Source organism: Sebastes fasciatus, chromosome 7, assembly GCF_043250625.1.
Source record: "Sebastes fasciatus isolate fSebFas1 chromosome 7, fSebFas1.pri, whole genome shotgun sequence".
Taxonomy (NCBI): Eukaryota; Metazoa; Chordata; class Actinopteri; order Perciformes; family Sebastidae; genus Sebastes; species Sebastes fasciatus.
In genome coordinates this window covers 11,216,889-11,240,361 of record NC_133801.1, presented here as the reverse complement: position 1 = coordinate 11,240,361, position 23,473 = coordinate 11,216,889, and the positions used below count along the sequence as shown (strand labels likewise).

General features: G+C 42.6%; 1 protein-coding gene across 1 annotated transcript in view; it reads right to left on the bottom strand.

Annotated features, from left to right (window-relative positions):
• Nucleotides 1-23,473, bottom strand: part of clmpb (CXADR like membrane protein b) — a 73,278-nt gene that overhangs the window by 16,087 nt on the left and 33,718 nt on the right. The window contains exon 2 of the mRNA XM_074641551.1: nt 5,351-5,502. Within this exon, the coding sequence (XP_074497652.1) occupies nt 5,351-5,502 (152 nt within the window). The remainder of the gene's footprint in view (nt 1-5,350; nt 5,503-23,473) is intronic.

The window sequence follows — 23,473 nt, the reverse complement described above, 5'->3', positions numbered from 1 at the left end:
TTACACACACACACACACACACACATGCACAGACCTTCACACACGAAGTAGCTTCTAAGCAAATGTAGAGTAGAAACACACTATGAATGCAAACAGACATACGTTACATGTGCCATAGCTGCAGGCACAGAGCAACACCTAAACAAAAGTGGGACATATTTTAAAAAGCACCTGCCTACGGGCACTCTTCTGCTGCCTTCATGAACTCTGTGCATTTATTACTCACATACACATGTAGACTACACTGCAAGTGTATGTGTATTCATGCTTCTGGTTATGTCTGGGTGCACTCTGAACACATACTCATGACACAGAGAGAGAGAGAGAGAGAAAGAGAGAGAGTGAAGGTGCCAGTGAGTGTGAGGAATTTAAGAATTATTTAGAAAATGGCTATGGGCTGTTAGCATAGTTTGCAATTAAAATGAGGTGGTTTGTTTATTCAATAAAAAATTAAAAAGACATGGAGCGTCTCTACCTTCCCTAGATTTTTTGACTGGATAAAGAGTCATTAGATGAACCATAGTGTAACAGAACCTGGACTCTGCCTGGAGTGTATGCACGTGGCAAAAATATTAGATTCTCATTTATGTATATTATGTATCATATGATACCAGTCGCACGAAAACCCGTCTAAATGACACGATAACGGGCAAAAGCGTGCAATAAGAGCGCCGTTCTTGCTTGAGGTGTGTCATTTGTACGGCATGTAGTCTGTAATTACTGCAATGTAAATGCATCCGCCTAAATATGCTACGCTCAGAGTTAGTGACATAGAATTAAAAGTGAGAAAGACTGCTCATTGTGGTGGGAGGGGAGGTGGATTGGTCCAACAAATACAGGACTTTCAACCAGGAGACCGGTGTTTGAGACCAGTGTTTTGTTTTGTAAGTTACATTTGTGACATTTGTGACATTGTTACCGTACATATTTAAATTAGTTTACCTTTTTGAAGGCAAACCATGATGGGTTTCCTAAACCTAACTAAGTGGCTTTGTTCCTTCATACATGTGTGTAATATTTATGCCTCGGCGAGGCAAAGCGTAACACTCAGGTTGGCTATTCACCTATTCTCTGATCAAGGAGTGATTGTTAAAGATTATTCAAACCAGATTACACACAAACGTATTGTTAACATTCAAACATTCAAGGCATTTAGGTTTTGTTTTAAAACTGTCGTCCATAATGTGTTATATAATAATATGTCGTTAATATATCCATCTGAATAGTAGAGTACATACAGAAGAAAAGGAAATAAAGAAAAATACACATTTGTATTGTTGGAGACAATCTCCACTCTACTATTCATGAATATTAATCAGCTCAGTGGGCCACAATTGTCCTGGTAATAAATGCCAAAAGTATGTTCAAAATGTTGTGGTGGAAGGGCTGCAATTTAGCATTTTGTTGCATACAGTAAACTCTAACTAGTAACCCACTGCGGCTGGTGTATTTTCCAAGTTGAGACTTTCTGCCTTGGGTAGCTTGTTTTACATAAAAAAAAGAAAAAAAAAAGACATCCCTCAATGTCTTCGCCACCGCTGTTGCTATGGTAATAGCCAGTGTTTTGAGTGACTATACTTATAGTTGCAGGTCAGCACAGTGAAAACCACCAGGGTCTTTTACTCTTTGTCTTGAAGCATGTATGAACTTTAGTGAGACGTCTCCAGCCCCTCCGTGTCCTTAACACATGTAGCCTGTACATTTGCTAACAGAGGCTAAATGTTGACAAGATGCTCTTTCCCTCTCAACACGGCCCTCCAGCAGAACAAAAGAATGATTTATTCATACAGCTACAGGCACAGTCTCTTTCCTAATCAAATTTTCAGACGTTTGATTTTAATTAATGGCGCCTTCAATGTTATCTTCCCGTTAAATATTCATCGCAATGTGGCAGCCCCCCTCTGAATCATCAAAGCGTAAGACACTTGTTTTCCCCTTTCTTTCATTCCTCGCCCCTCTGATTCCCCCTCCACACACTCCTTTTCCTTTGTCTGTGCTAACCAACACATCAGTGCATGAACAAACGACTTCCAAAAAGAAAAGGAAATCTCTTTCTTCTGACAGAAAGTTGGTAAGATTTTACGCTCTGTCTGTTATTAGATACTACGCTCAATTGGGGTGAAGAAAGGCAATGATTTAAAACCAGTGAAACGATGCCAAAAACGGCTCAGAGGCTGTGAGACACAAAACCAAGTTAAGGCTATTTAAAGACTTTCAGCCAGGTGATGCTTTACTTAAGACAGAATAGTTGTGCTGTTGTTAAGATGAAGTATAGAATCGGCGGCCATCGACTGATTTCGTGTTTTGTGTGATTTCTAGCTATCAGGTGGACACATAGGAAACCTAAAGAAATATCATTGTAAGTAGAGCATTTACCCAATGTAATAACAGATATCATATATTTGGAATTAATTTTTCTTTGTCTGAGTTAACCCTTTAATGTCATTAAGACAAACAGACCTAAACAGACCTCATTTTTTTTTTAAATAACGGCCTCTAACAAACACTACAGGTGCTTCATGGGAAGAGAAAAATTTAAACCATGTTCTGTTATTATGCTATTAATAGGTTAATAAACCAACATATGTAAATGTATTACCATGGAATTAGTAGTATTACCAGCACTAGTATTATTCCATGTATTTATTCTAGATTTTTATCATATTTACAATAACTTCTTTGAAAACATCTCAGAAATGGTGGAAAATCATACTGATATAATATTTTGAGCATATACAGTATATAATGGCATAACATTAAGATTCAAAAATTATATTAACAACAGTGAATGTAAGTTTTTTTATTTCATAAAATTTTTAAATTTATTGTCTTAAAATCACTACACTACCAATTCAACGGTTTGGTAGAGCACGTTTTGAGACAGTAAAAAAAAAATCATACTTATTAAATTATTTCAGCATATATATAATGGAATAACAATAAATTGACCATATTAACGACAATGAATGATCAAAACTTTTTCTATTTAGTAGAAAATAGTACATTTTAATAACATTATTTTTACTACCTTTACCATAAAAAGACAACTGAACCGTTTTTAGAAAATTATTTGACCCTTATTAGACTTTTTCGCATCAAGTTACATAACTCTGTTCAGTAAGGCCTCTGAAACTATGATACGTCGAAAAAATATGCCTACCTTTGAAAATTAGACCGAACAGAGTCCTCATGTCTGGAGTGACTTTTTTGTTGCTAACTTAGCAGCGTAAGGAGGCAGACAGAAAAGGCTATTTATACCTAAACCGAGTGGTAGAGATGGCTCAATAAGGTTGAGTTAAGTTCAACACATTTTTCACTGATACAGTATACAGTATAAAAGATATATAAAGTATACAAAAGATATAGTGACTCAAATTGTGCTCTACCAAACGGTGGAGCAGAACATTAAAGGGTTAAGTAAACAATTTAAAAGACAGATAGTACATAACAGATGCTTAATATGCTCAGATGTAATTCAATCTCAAGTACAAAACAAGTACAACAACTTGCAAAGAAAGCAGGAGCACTTTCGAGTGACAGACATGCAGCGTAGACCGTCTTTATTCCATGAGCTGACGTTTCGCAAACAGTGTGCCTTCCTTAGAGCTTTAGGGAGTGTGTGTGCAGTCTCACGTCAGTTGTGTGTTGGTGAAGCAGTGTACAGTAAAAGCTCTAGAGAACCTGAAGTCTCTGCTAAAGCTGTTTTAAGGAGAAACACTGCAGAAATGCTACTCTGTGTGTCAGCTAATGTTAGCTTGAATTCGTGATTTCTAGCTAGCTTAAAGGGTAACTTCGGTATTTTTCAACCTATTTCCCATGGTTTTGTGTCTTAGCGAATCATTGGGATAACAATTTCTGAAATCGGTCCAGTATTGAGAAAGAGCACTGTAATAAAGTGCTATTGGGGCAAGCTGGCACCGTCATTTACGTCCACTAAAAGTGCTTGTTTTTGCCATGACTGATTGCCATAACTGATTGTTATTATAAGTGTCTGACAATATGGAAAGAGTCTCGCTCAAGTCTTCTGAAATCAGGTGTTGCCGGAAGACAACGGTGGAGTAGTGGAATACATCCATCATGGTGGAAACATGAGTGCCAATCGGGCAGAGTTTGTTTTATTGGAGTACAGAAACTGTAGCTTAGTGTTATCTAAAAGCTTTTCAATGTCATGGCTGAATATTTAGATGATTTCAACAATGTGGATGGCGTCATTGAATTCGATGGCCGCACGTATTCATTTAAGCCAGAGTATACGGATATTCAGATTTCCCTGCGCGACTTCTCCTTGAGTGGGACTTGGACAAAATAACAAACAGGCCAGATCAAGTGAAAGGTAAGAAAAATATTTTACTTCTCTGTAGGGTCCTTTCCATAATGTTGTCAGACACTTATAATAACAATCTGAGCCTGTCAGAGGCAAAAACAAGCACTGTTAGTGGACGTAATGTTACATAGATGCTGCTCACTTGCCCTCGCAGCTCATTTGGTGGTTGCCAGTTGCAGCGTTATCCCTCAATACTGGACCAGTTTCAAGAATTGTTGTCCCCATTAGTCAGTTAGACACAAAAATATGTGAAAATAGGGCCAGGTTGAAAATACTGAGGTTATCCTTTAAAATATTCTAGTTCTTCAGGTTAGTGTTGGTGGTTATGCTACCGAGCTAAAAGCCACACATTGGAAAGTGATGAAAACATAATTAAGACTGTTTCTGTGTTAAAGGTGTTAAATCATGTCCAAGTTGTGTTTGTGCCTTTCATGCTTTAGGAAAAGGGTCCAAGGTTAGGCTATAACTACGAAATGAGTTGGGGAACATTCTGGGCATGATTGTTCCTTTGTGAAAGGCACTAAAACTTGAAGAGCCACAGTAACTTTGGGCATTGAGTTAATGTGCAACTATTATGGCTCCTGTTGGAAATCAATCAGCATGACTTAAATGGATGAACGACAGAATGTAGATAAAAAGTGGATGTTTGAAAGAGAACGAGGGAAAGAAGGAGGAGATATAGAAGAAGATAGTAGTAGACAGAGGTCTGCGTTTCAGCGCAAATGTTCCCATTGTCATTTTGAAAGTTTTATAGAAAAGGTCACAAAACCTGTAACCCCAGGATTCAAAGCCATCAAAAGTGTGTTTAAGGTGTTCTTATGTTTATGTTCTGCCTGTAGCATAAAAACACCTTTTACTTCTGAAGAGGACAGAATTCAGGCTGCTCCTGTTGTTGGCAATGACCAGCAACAGAAGCACTACATTTGTTTTACTCATGACAGTGAAATTACAATTTCCGAGGGACTCATTTCAATGAATGTGTTAAAAAGACACAAAAACCAGAAAGAAAAGGGAATGTCGTCTCACCACTTTCTGTTTGGAGTTTGGTTTCTGCAGTAGCCACTCGATGTCGAGAGAGTTGGACGACGGGAACTGGTGGTGGCATGGTAAGGTGGCATTGTCCCCAACGACCTTCTTCATCTCAGTCTGGGCACCCGCTGACAGCAGGCTGAATAGAACTGAGGAAGAGAGAGAGGGGGGCAAAAACAGGAGAGGGAGAGGTAGAGAGATGTCAGATGGGGACACTTCAGAGTTGAGACAAGAGGCAGATGCTGCAGATAGGAAGCCAATAGAGGATATTGAAACGGAAGACGCAGCGAGAGATATGACCCAGAATCCCAATCACTATCTGACAGATGCTGAGATACGTCACATCAGGACACCGAGGAGAGAGGATTCTTTTTACAGGAAATAGAGTTTGGCATGGGAGGTCAGAGAGAAGCATTATGATGATCTTTTTTGTTAACCCCTTTTGACAAGGCCAGTCAAAGAACACATTCTTATTCACAGCAGCAGCTGTGGGGAATTGTGGCCTGGGAAGGACAGGTACACAGCCTTTGACTACCGAGGCTACGCTGCCTGCATATGGACACGTCTGCTATAAAACTGGAGAAATGCAGTTATTGAGTCACTTGTGTTACTAAAATTTTCCAAACTACTCCTGGCTACTTTCCCTTTTATCACGTGTGACCAGTGGGTAACCTCGGGGTCTGAAAAGTGAAGCCAATGTGGAAGTGCCTTAAACTTGCATTCTCTCTAATAGCCAGCAGGGGGCGACTCCTCTGGTTGCAAAAAGAAGTCTGATTGTATAGAAGTCTATGAGAAAATGAGCCTACTTCTCACTTGATTTATTACCTCAGTACCTCAACATTGTAAACATGAGTTTATGGTCTCAATTGCTAGTTTCAAGTATTCTTCAATACAGCATGATGATCATTTAGTAAATAATGGTCCCATTTAGAGTCAAATAGACCATAAAGCAGGGTATGCTTTAGGGCGTGGCTACCTTGTGATTGACAGGTCGCTGCCACAGTGTTGTATGGGAGTTGTCCGTGTTTTCGACTTACAACTTTAACCCTTTCACAGTGTGTTTTCAGTTCATGAAAGTAAATAGTACCATTTTGGTCGCCCTAAAAATGTCTTACTCAGTGTTCGGTTGTACTAAACTCCACCCTCTTGTGTCACTTCTGGTTGCAAAAAAACCCAACATGGCAACAGCCAAAATGCCAAACTTGAGGCTTCAAAATGGCAGTCCACAAACCAATAGGTGAAGTCACGGTGACTATCTAAACTTTTTATAAAAAGTCTATGCGTGTGACAAAGTAGACAAAATGGGATTGGGATTAAACGGAATATGCATTCATACAGTAACACACACAAAAAGATCCTACAATCTACTTTAGTGAAGAAATTGGGTTGCAGAAAAAGTAGCAATAATTATGATTGTGTGCACAAGCGAGGGACTTTGGGCACCAGCCAGACTGTCAGGGCCTGTGTCTCAGTGGGGGAGCAGCGAGGCTAATTTATTGGAGGATGCTGGACAGCCCGGCGGGCCTGAGTGGAATTAGCCAGAGGCGTCAGGGGGGTTTGCTGGAAGCTGAAGAAGCTACGGATGGTGTTGGTGTGTGTGTGTGTGTTTTGGGGGTGATGCACTGCTGAGATATTCGACTCCCTCCACCTGGTAGAAAGACTGTACGATACCGCGGAGCGCCACTGAGCTTACACACTCAAATGTGACAGATATTTTTGGCTCTACAACATTTAACTTAACTATCTGCCTTTAATTTAATTGCCAAACGAGCCAATAGCTCCTGAGTGTGTAAATATTGTTACATATACTTTTCATTATCATGCTGCTTAATAGCTCGGAGGTTCAATATTTCCTCTCGTTTGCACAGAATAAATAAACATCATGGTATGGGATGCGTATTTAAAGAAAAAACTCTGTATATTCACAGGTGTCGTGTCTGCGGTGGAGTGATTCAACCCAAAGCCACTCTTTGAAAGAATCCCTTTGTGCTCAACAGGCACAATTGCATGCTGTCAAATGTTCCACGGGAGGCCAAATGTGGCTTGTGAATGCATCAACATTCACTGGGCGCCCGTCCACTTGTTCACTGGTCCACCCTCACAGGAGCCAACACCCTGTCCCACAAGTGATCTCTGGGCCAATGAAAATGTCAGCTCTGTGCTGTGAAACCAATGAGTCAGTGCTGACGCAGGACACAGAGGAGAAGCCTCACAAAAACAACGTCTACCAGGGGAGCGTCAGTCATACGGATGACATCATCTGGTGAATTTCAGCAGTTATTCAAAGTTTTGTTTAAGCTCTGTCTGTTAACTTTGTGAGTCTATAAGCCCGAGCTTCGGGCTACTCGCTGTCAATCACGTTTACGGTTTCCAAATTGCCATTCACCAGTTGGGCAGAGAGAGGGCACTTCACGGTTGAGTGTTTGCGTGTGTCCATTTGGCAGCCCAGGAGTGACTGTGGTCCTTCTGTTCTGTTGGACCACCTGTTCAATTCAAGTCATTAGTCAGCAGAAAAATACGGGCCACCCCTCCAAACAGAGGAGCCCCAGGACCCTGAAGGTATCCCCGTTTATGACTTTGTAATGCAGCGTGTGCTGGGTCATTCATCTTGTGGGCTCCCCACCGATATTAGTTTGGATGTCAGGAAAGAGAGAGAGAGCTCTGCAGTGAAAACAGAGTGAATGGTCAGACTGTGTGTGCGTGTGTGTGTGTGTGTGTGCAGTTGGTTAGACCTAATGGTGCGAGTTAATGCTCGATGGTGGTATAGTGGTGTGCTGGGAGACCTCTGCCCACCGTCTCCCCTCAGCTCCTCAGGCTAACCTCTGTAATCAGCGCTCCCACACCCATCAGCAGCCTCGAGCTGAACCCGGCACTGTGTAGCGGGCCTGATAAGAGCTCGCTGCTCCTTTTCTCACCTCCCACCTCCTACTTAACTGCCCACCGCTTCAACTGTAGGCGCTGTAAATGGAAGAGTTTACCAGAAAGATAGATAGGGCCAGGGTGACCGCTGAAAGCGGGGCATTGCAATCTTTTCCCAGACAAAGTACTCGACTTTCCCACAAGCTGACTTTAAACTGACCTTCAAAAAAATGACTGGGGTCAGCTCACTAACTTTGGCATTGCTGTTGACAAAAATATGCTTCATTGGACAACAATGAGGATTTGAGTACTATAAACTGAATGTATTTCACAGAAAGAAATAGGCAGCAAATGTGCTGCATCTGTGACGGAAAGAAAACTGTCTTAGTTTTTGCCAGAAAGAGTTGGCAGACAAATCAAAATGGGTATTGGTTGGTATACAGTCGCTGCTCCCCACTTTCCCACTTATTTATGGTCTTGCAGAGGGGCTTTTGTGCTGTGGAATGGATGACACAGTGCTCCCAAAATAAAGCTCGACTTGATGTGCATTTGCATTTGCATTGGCCTCATTTGCCGTGTGTACAGCTGGGATGGCTGGACTGCGAGACCCCATCATTTGTGTCAACATCAACTACGAGACACAACAGAATTCATTGCTGTGGCAGCTATGCACACACAGTGTGAAAAATGTGTATGCTCAGTCAAGTTTGGGTTTATGACCTTGACTTTCAATTTGCAATAAGGTGACCTAGAAAGAATAGAAACTGTGAAACATATCGGCTTAAACCGAGACAACGCTCCTGGTCACAGTGCTGCATTCGCACGTCTTTATGAGATTCCATAAGGACATGGGAAAGGCCATCTAAATAAACATGGCCATCTTGAGGGAGAGATAAATGTGGAGAGGATTTGTGATATGGTAGCTGGTGCCACATCCCAGGCCATGTCCTCCATCGCTCTTTCTCTGTCATTGTGTCTGCTTTTCTCAGCTCCGTTTGGCTCAGCTTCATGCTTTCATCTGTGGCGAGGTTCAATCTTTACCCGCAGAAAGAAAGAAAAGGAGCATATCATAATTAACAAAAGAAAGTGGAAGCTAACACCAGAGGTTTGGAGAGAGAGAGAGATTTGACAAAGAGAGAGAGAGAGAGAGAGAGAGGCTATGGTGAAACATGGAGGAACCCATTTCTATGAAAAGGCCCTAGGGGGAGTTGTGCTCCAGTAAATCCGCCTTACAGAGCCCTGCAATCTTGTTATAGTGTGGCCAGTGAGACGGACAGACAGACAAACAAGGCAGGCCTGGATCTTTCACACTGCCCAAAGTCAAGCCCCATATCCCCTCAGTCAGCACATTGGCCTGGCTGGGGCCTTTGCTACGTCCAAAGCTTGTGACCTCTGGTGCTCAAACACAGCAGATCAGAGACGGGAGAGGGACAGAGAGAGAGACGGAGGGGGGTGAGAGGGGTGAAAGGACAGAGAAAAATGGGCTGAGGGAGGGGTGGAGGGATGGTGCAATGCCTTATTTTGAGCGCTTACTGTAAGTCAGTGGTGTGGAGGATGGATTATAGCATCACAAAAGTGGTTTTAGACACAGGTTAGCAGATGCACAATAGGAGAAAAAGACTGCAGGTATCACTGTTTCATTCCTGCTGACAATTTCCTATTGTGTGCATTCACGCTGCTTTTTCGTGTACAGAATACATGTGGGCCAATCTACATGGTCTGTACATGCGTGACTGCTGGTGTGTGTGATGTATGCTTTATGTGAGCACATGCCGCCTAGATGCGACGGTCTATCTTCTGCCGACAGTAAATAGCGCCTCAGCACACAAACCTTTGATTTAGAATACAGCTGTCATCAGTCTTACACACTCAAGTCACATTTGCGTAACGTGTACAGCCAGCAGGCAAAAAAAACAATCATCTCCCAACCCTGCCAATCTGTAAAAGAACTGTTTGTCTTCTGTCCATTACAGGCTTATCAAGGAACAGGAATTGAATTGCAGGAGAAAGAGAAACGTTTCAGCGATGACCTCCATTTAAATTCTCTAAAATGTAGGACTTTATGGGTGAAACTAGCAAAATCTGACATGGCAAATATAAATACAATTCCTCCATTCTTATTGCTGACATGAAGCTAGTTTTTAGCTGAGTTGGGGACATGCTGAGAGGAGCATGGGGCTGATGAGACAAATACTCACAGCTCAGCGTGCTGTTTAAAAGGCTGCGTCTGCCCCTGCCAATAGTACAGCACTCTTGTGTGACCTGAATTGGCTGTTCAAATGCCAAACATATATGCTATAAATACCACCGATGTGGCACAGAGATGCACAGATAGTAGGTTACATCCTGCCCTTTCCTGATGTCTTTGAGGACTTCGAGACAGACTTGCTTGAAACGCCGAAAAATCCTCAGATGTCTCCGCAGCCTCCAGTTGTTCGCCTACAAAAACAACCCCCATGCACACTCGGTGAGAGACTCCTTTATTCATACAGCCACGGCTCCCTTTTTAATTACAGCTTCTTAAGGGGTAAGTCTCTTTAAATGCACCAAGTTATCATGCCCTATTAAAACACATGTTTTGCATATGGCACACTACACTAGTCTCCTTGTAGTTTCAAGGTCCAACTCATGAATATATTGCCCCTGTGAAAATCAAAGGGGCTGTTTTTTTCCCTGACTGGAGGCTGACTCTTTGAAGGGATAAAATCCCATAATCCTCCTCGCCTCACACCCAGCGACCGACGCTCCCTTCTGCTGACACGGAGCTTTTGTCGGCAACACTTTACAATAAGGTGCATAGAGTCATTACCAAGGAATGGGTAAGGAACAAATAAGAGCTAACTGCTAATAAGCAATAGCTTACAGTAGTAACTCCCTCCTCTTTCCTCATTGCATAAATATCACTGTTTTTGTGCCACCCTCACGTGAGAACAAGAAATGTGTCACTGCTTCATGACTATCTTACACCAACTTGCCAGTTTTGTCTCCTTAAGGAGAAAGTAGCACATCCAACTGACAAGCAGCTACCATTTAGACACGAAATACATGCTACATGCTCGGCAGCTAACTCGTAAACACTGTATAGTAAAGTAATTATGAATTCATTATGAATTTCATATAAAAACTCACTATGATGCACCATTTTACTTGACCTGATGCAGAAATAGTACAGGCTGGTCTGATACACTGTTCGTAGCTATACCTACGAAAAGTAATACATCGTAATTTGTGTATATCCCACAAAATAAATTTGTGTGTAATTCACGTAATCGGGAATCAGGATATATAGAGATCGGCGAACACAACGTAGGGAGGTCGGCGTGGATGGGTCTAAATATATTGGACTTCGCCCAGAAGACTGCCGTTCGTGTCCCGTGTGAAATCAGAAGTCAACGTTGATTTATTTGTCACGTAACTGACGAACTTAAGTTATGACACTTTCAAAGTTATTTTAAGCCAAACCACGATCTTGTCCTAAACCTAACTAAAGCGTTTTGTTGCCTTATGCTAAGGAAGTTGTTTCCTGTGAAGATGGAGATTTATTTTGAAAATACTGTATGCATGTAACGAGTGGAAATGGACACATGTTGCTGGACATTCGTGGGAAAGCGACCAAAAAAGGAGGAATAACTTTTTCGTAAGATATGATATATTACGGAAAAGTTATTGTATGAGAATACGTTGCAGTAACTATCACTACAGTACGTCAGCAGAAAGTAATTATATGATGATATGCTATCTAGCTTCAGAGTGTCACCCTTTTATTTCCATTATTTGTACCACCATGAAGGCTACTTGTGTGAGTCATCTGGAGCTTGAAAATATCTAAAAGTGAGGGTTCAAGTTCATGTTCATCTTTGATGAGAGGTTTCTAAGAAGTCTGGCCGGAGCAGTAATAGATGGGTTTGAGGACGAAAAAGAAGCAATGGAATCATTTCCACGATAATCCCTTGAACCTGGAGGGGGATGGCGGATGGGAAAAAAGAGAAGGAGGACCAATGGCAAAGGGGAAACGGGAGATGCAATACCACCAAGGTCTGCATAATGTAAGGCCCTGTGGTAAATGTTCACCTCCTGCCGCTCTTATTGCCTTCATTAGCATCCCTTTCATGGCCTCGTCATTGCTGTCACGTCGAGCGATAGGGACGCCGTCCCGCTGACAGATCCCAAAAATAGATCCAAAATTAGTTTTGCGACAAGCACTTTTAATTCCCCCCAAGTATTCTGCATTTTCTCTCAACAAAATAAGGAAGTAGGGAGGAGATGCGGGGAAAAAAAGCTAATTACACCATTCCCCCGAGGGAGGGAGAGTCAGTGAAACCTGCTTACAGTGCTATACACATCTTATCAACGCTGCATCTGGTGGCGTCACCCACGCCCATGGGTGTAGCTGTCCAAGATGCTACGGCTACTCCATAAATCTTCTGGTTTTAGCCTGAAACGGTCCAAAGAGCACAAAGCTCCTCATAAAATGTCTTTCTCTCCCATGCAACACTTTCACCAACCTGTACGACACAAACGCTGCCTGCTTTTACCATCTTTGTACAAGTTTACTGCGCTGGGTTTGGGTTGTTCTCTTTACAATAATCTCTACACATATACACAGATATTCAAAATGAAACAGAACCCTGAGACACTGCCTGACTGTAATTCTTTCCACTTTATGTGGCTTTTTTAAAAAACACACAGCTAGACACGTGACCGAGTGGAAAGAGTGAGAAGCAGGAGACTTAGAACTCCTGTCTCTAGACCAAGAAAACAGTGATTGTCATTGGCTGGAAGTTTTTTTTCTTTCTTTTTTTTTAATTAAAAACCAATTCTTCATTTTGGAAAGGATGGTCCCCATTTAAAATGTTAATTACAGCAATGCATCTTAGAGACTTCAGCCTGACTTGCAGAGTAATCTCTAGAAGCCTGTGTGGTGTTAAACCGTTTACGGGGTTACAATTCGGCTTCAAAAAACACCATTCAAGACATTTTTTTCCTCCCTTTAATGTGTTCAGACTGAACAAGGTCCAAATGTCAAATGGGCTGCTTTGCACCAGATAACACGCTTCAGTTAAGTGGGGCTTGGACGGTGACCTCTCTGTTTTGCTGCAGCAACGGATCCTCCCAACATCTGGCGAAGCCCAAACAGACCAGCATGTGTGCACATTCACTTTGTTCTGCATGAGTGTCTCAAAAACTGAGACTACAGAGAAGCACGCAGCAAAAGAGAGGAGAGAGTTAATGTCTTGTAGGAACTTATCGCCAAGGTTGCTGAAGCTGTGTGTGGGTAACGTGCGTGTGTGTAAAGGGTACGTCCTCCCTGCAGCAGATGCACACAGCCTTGAATAAACCTGCCGTCCCCCACTGAGAAAACACATTTTAATGGAGGACAGAGGAGAGCGAATCCTTTGACATATTAAGACATGCACAAAAATCGTTTTTGCCGTTGCCAAGAAAATTTTTGCTGAAAGTCATTTTCACGAGCACATATCTAAAACTGAAGAGAAAACGATTGCTTGCTCTCAAAGTGGCAAGTCTGCAATCCAGGCTATCAAAAGAAAACAACTCCAAATCCGGTTAGAGAAATTATATTTGCTTTGACAGAAATCAAATTTGGTTTCCCTCACAAAGAAAACTTTCTTTCCATTCCGGCACAGAACATTTTTTTCCTATTCCTCCTTATTCAATGTTTTGTCCCAGGGCTGAGCTTATTTCTTGGTCTGTGTGGCATTACGGTATATTTGTTGGCAGGGCTTTGTGAGTAAGAGCTCTGTTTGACCCTGCATGCCTGACAGATGGTGCACAGAGAAACTAGATGAGCTGCAGTCATTAAAACACTGTAGAAGACAGTTTTGCCTGCTGCTGATCAACTTAAAGCTCTCCTGTTGGGTATGATATGATATCTAAGCACTGCTGGAGTTCGGACAGATGGGGTAGCTTTGATATAAACAGCCGTAATGCCCACAGTGCACATATAAACAACCTTTTTTCTCCTGCCTCTCCTCCCAGGCTCATCATGCAACCGTGCAGGGCACAGTTCCCCCGGGACACAAAATGCTCCTCAATTTCCCCAGTTATTTATGTGGACTAATCTCAATTTGTGGCTGGCAAGCGTGTTGAGCGAACTCCTCTCACATTGTTGGAGTGGCTGGACATGGGCACTGACCTCAGCGGATCAATACTTAATAAGCTTTTGTGCTGCCAAGTCCATTTTGCTGCAATCTGCAATTTTTTATGTCCGTTAGGTTGAAAATAGAGCTGACTAGGTGTATGACCACAGGAAGTGGAATGGATCGCGGTCGCCCATGCTCTCCCTGATGATGGATGCTTCACAATAGTGCGAGACCGATGAAAACTTAACGAATACTATCCACCTCATGCTCTATAAAGTACTACACCCCCTGACTTTTATTAAATGCAATTCAATACCCCAGTGGTGTTTCAAAGAAGCCTTTAACAACTTGTGGGAAGACAATAAAAGCCACAGTGGTTAAGTTTGGCTGCACGTGACGAACAAGGGGAATGGGAAAACAAGCCCAGAGCTAGTGCTATATTTGGAGCAGCACTAAAGCTCAGCTTTAGAGGCATTGTAAGATAGCCCCAATCTGGATATGTAAAGCACTACATTTTGGGAGCTCATAGTCGGGAGAGCGTGGGGATTCTGGACGCTCCTCGTATTCTTCTCCTCCTCTTCCTCGCCTCTCTGCACACACAGATTAAATTCCATTATTTAGGTCACTGCGATTATTTGTCACTGTCCAAGTTCACCTGGGGTTAGACGGCGAAGCCTCTCTCAGCAAAGACGCTAATTTACTGCGGCTGGGTCCACGGGAAAGTAGGAACTGAATACAACAGAGCAGCTCCCATGTTGTACATTTCACCGGCTAATTGGAAACAGACGGGACGCTAACTCCCTCTCTCCATCCGCCCGGCTCTAGCGCGCTGCGTCACTGACATATTAGTGCTGTCGCCAGTCCTGTGGTATGCATTTGACATATCACTTTACTTGATCGGTTAAGCAGAAAATAACAAAGCAGGGGACGCCTCATGCGCAAACGAGAGGATGATATTATTGTTGCAGCCGCTCAAGCTGCAGCTGCAAAGGACAAAGAGGTAACCTATCCATCCGAGCCCGTGACTAGGAAGGACACGTCGATGGCTGCCATTTCCCCAGAGGTGAGCAGATGCCACGTCTGTTTTGGCAGTTGTATACTGAGAGGTGTTGACTTGTGGGGCGGCTGACAGAGGCAGAGCGGTGGCTGCACGACGGCCAGGCAGGTCAACAGGGGCTGCGAGGCTTCCAGGAAAGACCTCACTTAGGCTCATTTAGGAGAGTTAATGGACCAACATACCATCTGTCCTTATGATTAGCTAAGCCAATTCATGCAGGACACTAACCTTATTCACCTGCTGCCCACACACAAACACACAGTGTCCACTATATGTTATGTGCCTATGCTTTTATTAAAAGTTCACCACACATCATGCACGTGGAAAGCATTTAACTTGACATTGAAAAATAAAGCAAAAGACACATCAGCTGGTTAAAGGTCAGCCATGAAAAGTGTGAATGAGTATATGGCTCTGGGTGGTTTACGTGCATCCTTTTCATCCATTTCAGAGCACCATAAAAAAGCTTTTTTAAAGTAACCAGAGTTAGTAAGTCCTTGTCTCCTAACAGCGATACAAAAACACACACGTAGACACGCTCCTCCAAACAAATAGGCCTGCCCTTTGTGCTGCTCAGCACCACTTCTTCCCACCCCCACCCCCCAGTGTCTAGAAAAGGAATGCCCACGCGGCCACATCCGAGGGCGGAGAGAAGATTGAAACCAGATGAATGGAGCTCGGGTACAGCCTGCTCGCCAGGCCCATATTTCACTCCCCAAAGCCTGATTAAAACAAGGTGCGGCACTAGCTGGGCCGAGGCAGCTTATTCCGGCTCGGAGAAGGACATTTGCTTGCAGTGACACTCTGGGCGAGGAAGAGGAAACGGGGCGAAGGTCACAACTAAAGTCTCTTCGATAAAGCATGGAAAGTTCCTACACTTCCACAGATAAAATAAATCCACTGCCCCCATTTAAATATGGATTTATTCAAATTTGATCCGGCCTGAAAATAAGGAGGAATCTGTCACCTTCTATTGTTTTTTTTTGTGTGTTGGGTACAGCGGCTGAGGAGGTATAAAGTAGGCCATTGGTGTGGAAACTGTTAACTGATGTGCCAAAAGAAATGAGGGCAAACTGCAAGAATTGAGGAGCAAGAATTATTAGCATCATACATAGATATAGAACGTGAGATGGATCACAGTGAAAACTAAAGCCACGATACTGTATAGAAATTGGATTTTTGTTGACTCAAATCCAAGATATTATTCCACGTTTGACTTCCATGACTTTTTTTTTATTTGTACAATGGCTGAACTGTTTTGGTGCCAAGAATAACCTTTTAGAATAATGCTCAATTGAATAATGCTCCTTTGAGAATGTAAGGAGTTTTTAGGGGTCCTGTAGAGTATCATGTAGCCTATAAAGGGTTTTGTGTTTAGTATTTTAGGGTGGAGTGTACATGTCAAGAATAAATCCTGAATACTTACAGGAAATGACTCTGTTTTCAAGAACTCTGAGGCGTAATGTTCATGTTTGTGTCCACAGACATTACAGTCAGTGTTGAGCAATGTTGCAATCTTTGGACAAGAATTCACTGAAGAAAGGAAAACACACGTTTACTCCTGCCTTGGCCAGTTAGAGTGCTCCCCCAACGAGTGTGTCTTAACGCTGGAGGTCATGCCATTGTATGTATGCATGTGTGTGGGCAGATGGAAGAAGAGGATGTCATGTGCATTTTTTCTGGGTAAATATGTACAGTGAGACTGCAAGAGAGTGAGGCTACATTCACACTAATATGATTTAAAATAAATGACTTTTGCTACTTTTACGCCTTGCGTCCACACTACTTTTGTAAAGTGAAGCCAATGAGGAAGTGCCTTAAAGTTGAATTATTTCTAATAGCCAGCAGGGGGCGACTCCTCTGGTTGCAAAAAGAAGTCAGATTGTATAGAAGTCTATGAGAAAATGACCCTACTTCTTACTTGATTTATTACCTCAGTAAACATTGTAAACATGAGTTTATGGTCTCAATCACTAGTTTCAAGTCTTCTTCAATACAGCATGATGTTCATTTAGTAAATGATGGTCCCTTTTAGAGTCAAATAGACCATAAAGCAGGGTATGCTTTAAGGCGTGGCTACCCTGTGATTGACAGGTCGCTACCACGGCGTTGTCCAGTCTTGGCGTTGTCCGTGTTTTCGTCTTAGAACTTTAACCCTTTCAAAGTGTGTTTTCAGTTCATGAAAAGTAATTAGAACCTTTTTGGTTGCCTAAAAATGTCTTATTCAGCATTCAGTTGTCACTTCTGGTTGCAAAAAAAAGAAGATAGCGACGCCAAAACGCCGAACTCGAGGCTTCAAAACCGCAGTCCACAAACCAATGGTTGACGTCACGGTGACTATACGTCCACTTCTTATACTATATATAGTCTATGTTTTGAAAACGATGATGCACACACCCACGTTTGCTTCCTGATTGGGTCTCATCAGTCACAACGTGTCCTTCCCTGACTTGTCACGCCCCGATCACGCTACCATAAAGAAGACAAACGACATCAGCCATGACCAGTGCTTAATTCAAAATGGGTAACAAATTACAGGCATTGCTGACCTTGTTGTCTATGCTAGCAGCTGTTGTGCAGTCTGCATTTTATAATGCTACAGCCTACATGTGCAGGAGGCAAGCTATTAGCTGCTAGACAGAGAGGGAGTGTGGGTGCTGTAGGTGTGTGTGTGTCTGTGTGTGCAGCTTAACACATGTGTGAGTGTGACTGACTGATTAGCGGCCTGTTTTCATCGACTGTCTGCAGCCGCCTCTCCCGAGATAGCGAGGCAGAGTGGGGGAATTTCGTACTATTTTCCAGCGCTGGCTGCTCTCTCCTTCCTTCCCCATGCAGCTGGTCGGCCACACTCGCCGCTCCATGCCAAACACACTCCCCTCTATCCCCTTGACATTTTAGCTATGTTACCGCTGAGAGAGTTGCGGCTCGCCTGCCTGTCGCCTGCCTGTACACATGAGTAAATAAGGCCCAGCTCATTTCATTTGGCCATAATGTTTAATCTACATTTGCTTGGTCAACGAGAGGTTAATCTCATTACCTTTTGCTAAATGGCGAGCTCGGGCATCCTCTGACAAGACGAAGGCTAGACACAAGTTAATTAAAAGAGCAATTAAAAGAAGACAGTAAGTCCCACTGAACAGCGGTAATGTGTTCCCTTGACACCAGCGCAGCAATGTGGAATAACACTGGTAGTTTGTCACTAATAACAAACCACTTTTCATTACAAACAAAGGAGACTAGTAACAGTGGAACAATAGAAAACGCTGGCACGAGATTAGCTTGTTTTGCGGTTGAACATGTGCTTCAAACTAACCTTTAAAGCTGTTTGTGGTTTACCTACTGTGAGGCACCTTATTAAAAGCGTGCCTCACCACAATACACACGCACACACTATTACAGCAGTTAATCAACTCCAACAGGTTGTTAAAAATCTGACATGCAATTAGTTGAGACTGGATCAGAGGAGACTTGAATGTCATCTATGAGGGTAACACAGTTCTTTGAATTGGGACCTTGGATGCTCCAAAAACACTATTTGAGGCACGAAACCTTCAAAAAGGAATGTGGAGTTAAAGGAGCAGTGTGTAACATTTAGGGGGATCTTTTGGCAGAAATGGAATATAACATTGATAAGCATATAAGTATAGTTTTCTTTAGTGTATAATCACCTGAACATACAACTTGTTGTGTTTTCGTTACTTTAGAATGAGCGTTTTATATCTACATATGGAGCGGGTCCTCTTCACAGACCTGGCTGCCATGTTTCTACAGTAGCCCAGAATGGACAATCCAAACACTGGCTCTAGATAGAGCCATTTGCGTTTTCACATTTTTGTGTCACCCACCTTAGTTCTCCTACATACTTGACCCATGGGAAAAATTTCAGTTGGTTTCAATATGCAACCTCACCGCTAGATGTGGCCAAATCCTCCACACTGCACCTTTAAAGGGGACTTATTATGCTTTTGTGCTTTTTCCCTTTCCTTGAGTGTGTTATATATTATTTTGTGGATGTAAAAGGTCTGGTTTAACTTTAGCTTAAATCAAGAAATTACAAGAAACAAAAAAAGATTGTAACAATTTTGTTGTTATTTTTTTCCAATACATAATTTAGTATTATTTACATAATCTGCAAACGTATACTTAACGTTCAACCTTCCTCATCATGTACTGGTGAAAATATTCAATCAATGACTACCACAAAGCAGGCAATCTATTAGTAATCTAAAATATGACAAATTAATGCTAACAGCCTATCTTCATATAATTACACAACATGACGCAGGATTTACTTCATAAAGATTTACGTCATCCTGAAATGTGTAATCTGACTTTACAAGGAATTCTCCCTCTACGTCGTCTCTTTGAGGCACTTTTCAGTGTCGAGTGTCCTACAGGAGAGCGAGGGAGCTGGGGAAGTTCGCTGCCTGCCCTGTGGGTACTACTACCGGCTTCAGCCTCCCTACAGATGAATCATAAACAAGTCCCCTCGGCCTCCGTGACTTAATCCCCTGTGACATCGCCACAGGGACGTGGAGGAAGAGGGAGCGGAGGGAAAGGAAAACATGCCCTGTGCTCAACTCTAAAGTGAATTAAACATTAGGATGAATGTGTATGAGGTGTATCTGAGGAGATGTCATTGAGTTGAAGTAGTAATTTAACAGATGATAGCATCTGGATGTGAGGTGGGGGATATTTGGGGAGGGCAAGAGACTTTAATTTTTGCTTCATAGAAGAAGCAGTCGCTTCATCTCAGGCTCTACCTTCGAGCTCCCTCTTTTCCTCTCCATGTGTGTATTATGCTAATTCATGTCCCACAGTCCTTTCATTTAAATTTGGCCACACAGCTTAAGCTTGGGTAGTCTACAGAGTGTGGCAGCTACAGCTATAATCAACATCGTGCTCCTTTTAGGCATGAGAAAGCATACCCAGGAGGGAGCAATAAATGGATTTATTTTAGGAACCAGAATGTAGAATCTTAGTTAGGGCCAGACATGCTAAGTGCTTTGTCCCTTATGCATCAGCCCTCGGGCAGTATTTCCTCCCTAATTAAAAAAAGAACAAGGTGCGGGCGCAAAGCAGTGTAGGCAGTGTGCTGTAACAGAGGTGGGAGCAGCCCGGCCCGGCGGTGGATTTTTTCTCTGTAAAAGTTTTGGGGTATGATTCTCACTTTGCCGGCACTCTGCAGGCTGTGCTGATGCAAGGAGCTTTTGTCTTGAGATTAATGAAAGACGTTTGGCTTCTTGGCATTTTGGATCCCACACAAAGGTTTAAAACGGCCCATGACCAGTGAAAGCTTTATGGGGCGCGCCACTGAGAACGTTCTGCTCGCTCGGGTAGCAATTCTTTCATCCTACACTTTTCTCTACCGTTTTTACCGACACATCAAATAGATGAAAAAGTGAAGCTGTATTTCAAACTGTTCTCTCCGAGTATCTCTGCCGACAAGCTCGATTCCAGTCTGCAAAATGTTTTTTTTCCTTTTCCAACAGGTGTGTGCTTATGTGTCCATGTGTTGCGTATTCCAGCATGAAGACATTAATAACAACAATCTGGTTAATGCATGTGTATGTCAGGAGAAAACCTCAGTGTAACAACACACTGGATCTTCCATGGCTATGCTGGCATAGCTATTATTATCACGGAGGAGTGATTCAGGCGGCCAGGCGGAGATTACAGGTCCCATCTGTCTGCCTGGCTAAAGACAGGTGATTTACAAACAGTCTGATGTATTCTTAAATCACTCCGACTATTGTGTTACAGAAACTTTGGACAACAGGTGTTAACGGATGGTCAGGCGAGGGGATTCTGGGTGGCAGTGTTGCCAAATATGAAATGTTAATCTATCGTACCAGAGGTTTAAAATGATTGTATTGTGAGGAGAATTATAATACGCGAGACATAACAAATAGGAGTAAATGTGTAATTTTACAAAACTCATATTTAAATGACTTTTTGACATCTATAAATCTACCCCCATCATTCTATTTAAAAATATTTTTTAAAGCATGCTAACATAGCTCAACATATCCTCATACAACGGTTCGTATGATTTCTTACGAAAAGTTATTCCTCATTTTTCGCATTTTCTTACTTCCAGCAACACGTGATGCATGTGTCAATTTCCGCTCCAGTCTTTTCAAAATAAAACTACTTAGTAAGGTTCAGGAAAAGATTGACTTGGTTAGGTTTACTGTAGGCAACAAAACGACTTAGTTAGGTTTAGGAAAAGATCATGGTTTGGGTTAAAATAACTCTGGAAGAGCCGTAACTTAACTACGGAAGTTACATGACAAATAAATCAACCTCTGGTTTCACACGGGGTACGAACGTTGAGGAGATCAATGCGTCATATTTTTGGGGTACAACACATGCGCAGTAAAATCTGATCTGCCCTCGCCGAAATTGAGCCAATCGCAACGCACGACCGCAGTTCCAGTTACACTGCGCATGTGTTATACCCCAGAACTCAAAACCGTGTCCCTCTTTCAATAGGCCAAGCTCCCTACGCGGCGTTTGTGCTCTTTATACTTCCTGATTTGAGCAGCCCTGCTCGTGAATCACGTTTATCAACATCATAGCCTACACCGAGCATGATTGGCTGGAAAGAGGTCACATGAGAAGAGATTTTTAAACACAGCGTCACAAAATAGTCAAATTATCATAGGTACATTATGGCACTTTTGGCATTATTGATCGTACAGAGGGCAAAATGATCGTATAGCTCAAAAGCTTCCTGAGATAAACACTTAGCCCCATCTATTGTGGTAGATCTACTCAAATGTCACAGCGGGTTGTTCCTGAGATCAACTGTGAGAATCTCTCTTATGGTGAGGCTAAAAGAAGCAGGTGTGAACATCAAATCTTACTTGACATTATTCAAGATTAGTATAGAACCTTCATGCATGATTAAATAAAATGAAAAGTGCAAATCCCTCTGGCTAACCTTGGAGCCTTTGAGGAGGAATGTTAAAAAAAAGAGAACTGGCCCCGCTGTCTGTGATGCCCTGCTCTAGAGGAAATGTGCCACTGGCCACACAGCATCCCTTCAGACTGATCTCTTCTGTGAACTGCTCCGCTTATGGGTCTCAAATCCTATTCTCCATCCCTGTGGGTCTGCTCTCACATGGGAGATGGAGGAGGCCGGGAGGGAGAGGTTACTACCACCAGCAGCTCCTCCGTCCCATCCCCCCCGTCACCATCATCTATCTTACGTCTCTCTCATCACTCAGCCTCGCTGTACATCAGACCTAATAAAGAACACACGCACAAACCCGTAAAAGCACACTTTTTGCCCCTGCATGACGCCTGCTCAGCGGAGAGTGCTTAATGCCTGTGCCATGCATGGCTGGACCGGTGCCAGGACGATGACAATGTTCTCCCCTGAGTCCAGAAGAAGAAACTGTTCAGACATCTCAGCTTTCCTCCTACGTGCCACATGCTGGCCCGGTACATCGCTAACCACTAATTCCATGTGAAGAGGCATGCAGGGTTTGAGTAAAAATACCACAGCGGAGATCAAGGCGACAATGCAGACTTTGTTAAAACTAACGCCCCACAAAGAAGCATCATATACCAAGAGAAATATCAAAGAAGGAGAAAGCTGTGCACTGCAACACTGAACCTCTAAACAGATGCTCAAACAAAGAGTTAAAGATCAATGTTAAAAGTCATCATCTTTTACAGGGTGGAGGGATTTAATTTGCATCCTGTAAAAATAAATGACTTTTTCTTAAAGCTTGGATCTGTTATTGTGCTTTAATCTGAAGATGTATTGTAGAAAACTCCTGAACCAAAACTGCATTGGAAAACAAGTGGAGCTATCCCACTGGCAGAATTCAATTATCTCACAAAGTACGATTTCAATACTACACATGAGACGAAATGACTCGATAAAAATTGCCTTCTGCAGCGTAGATCCATTTGCAACAGACATGTGTTTATTTATCCCAATGTAGCCAATCAGGGACAATTTATCTCCCCTTATCCCTGGCGGATTAGGTACTAATCTGTTTGCTGAGGGGGAAAAGAGAGAAAGGGAGCGAAAAAAGCTTTTCTCTCTCATCCTCCCCGTATTAATATTTCTATTAGTGGTGCCTCGCG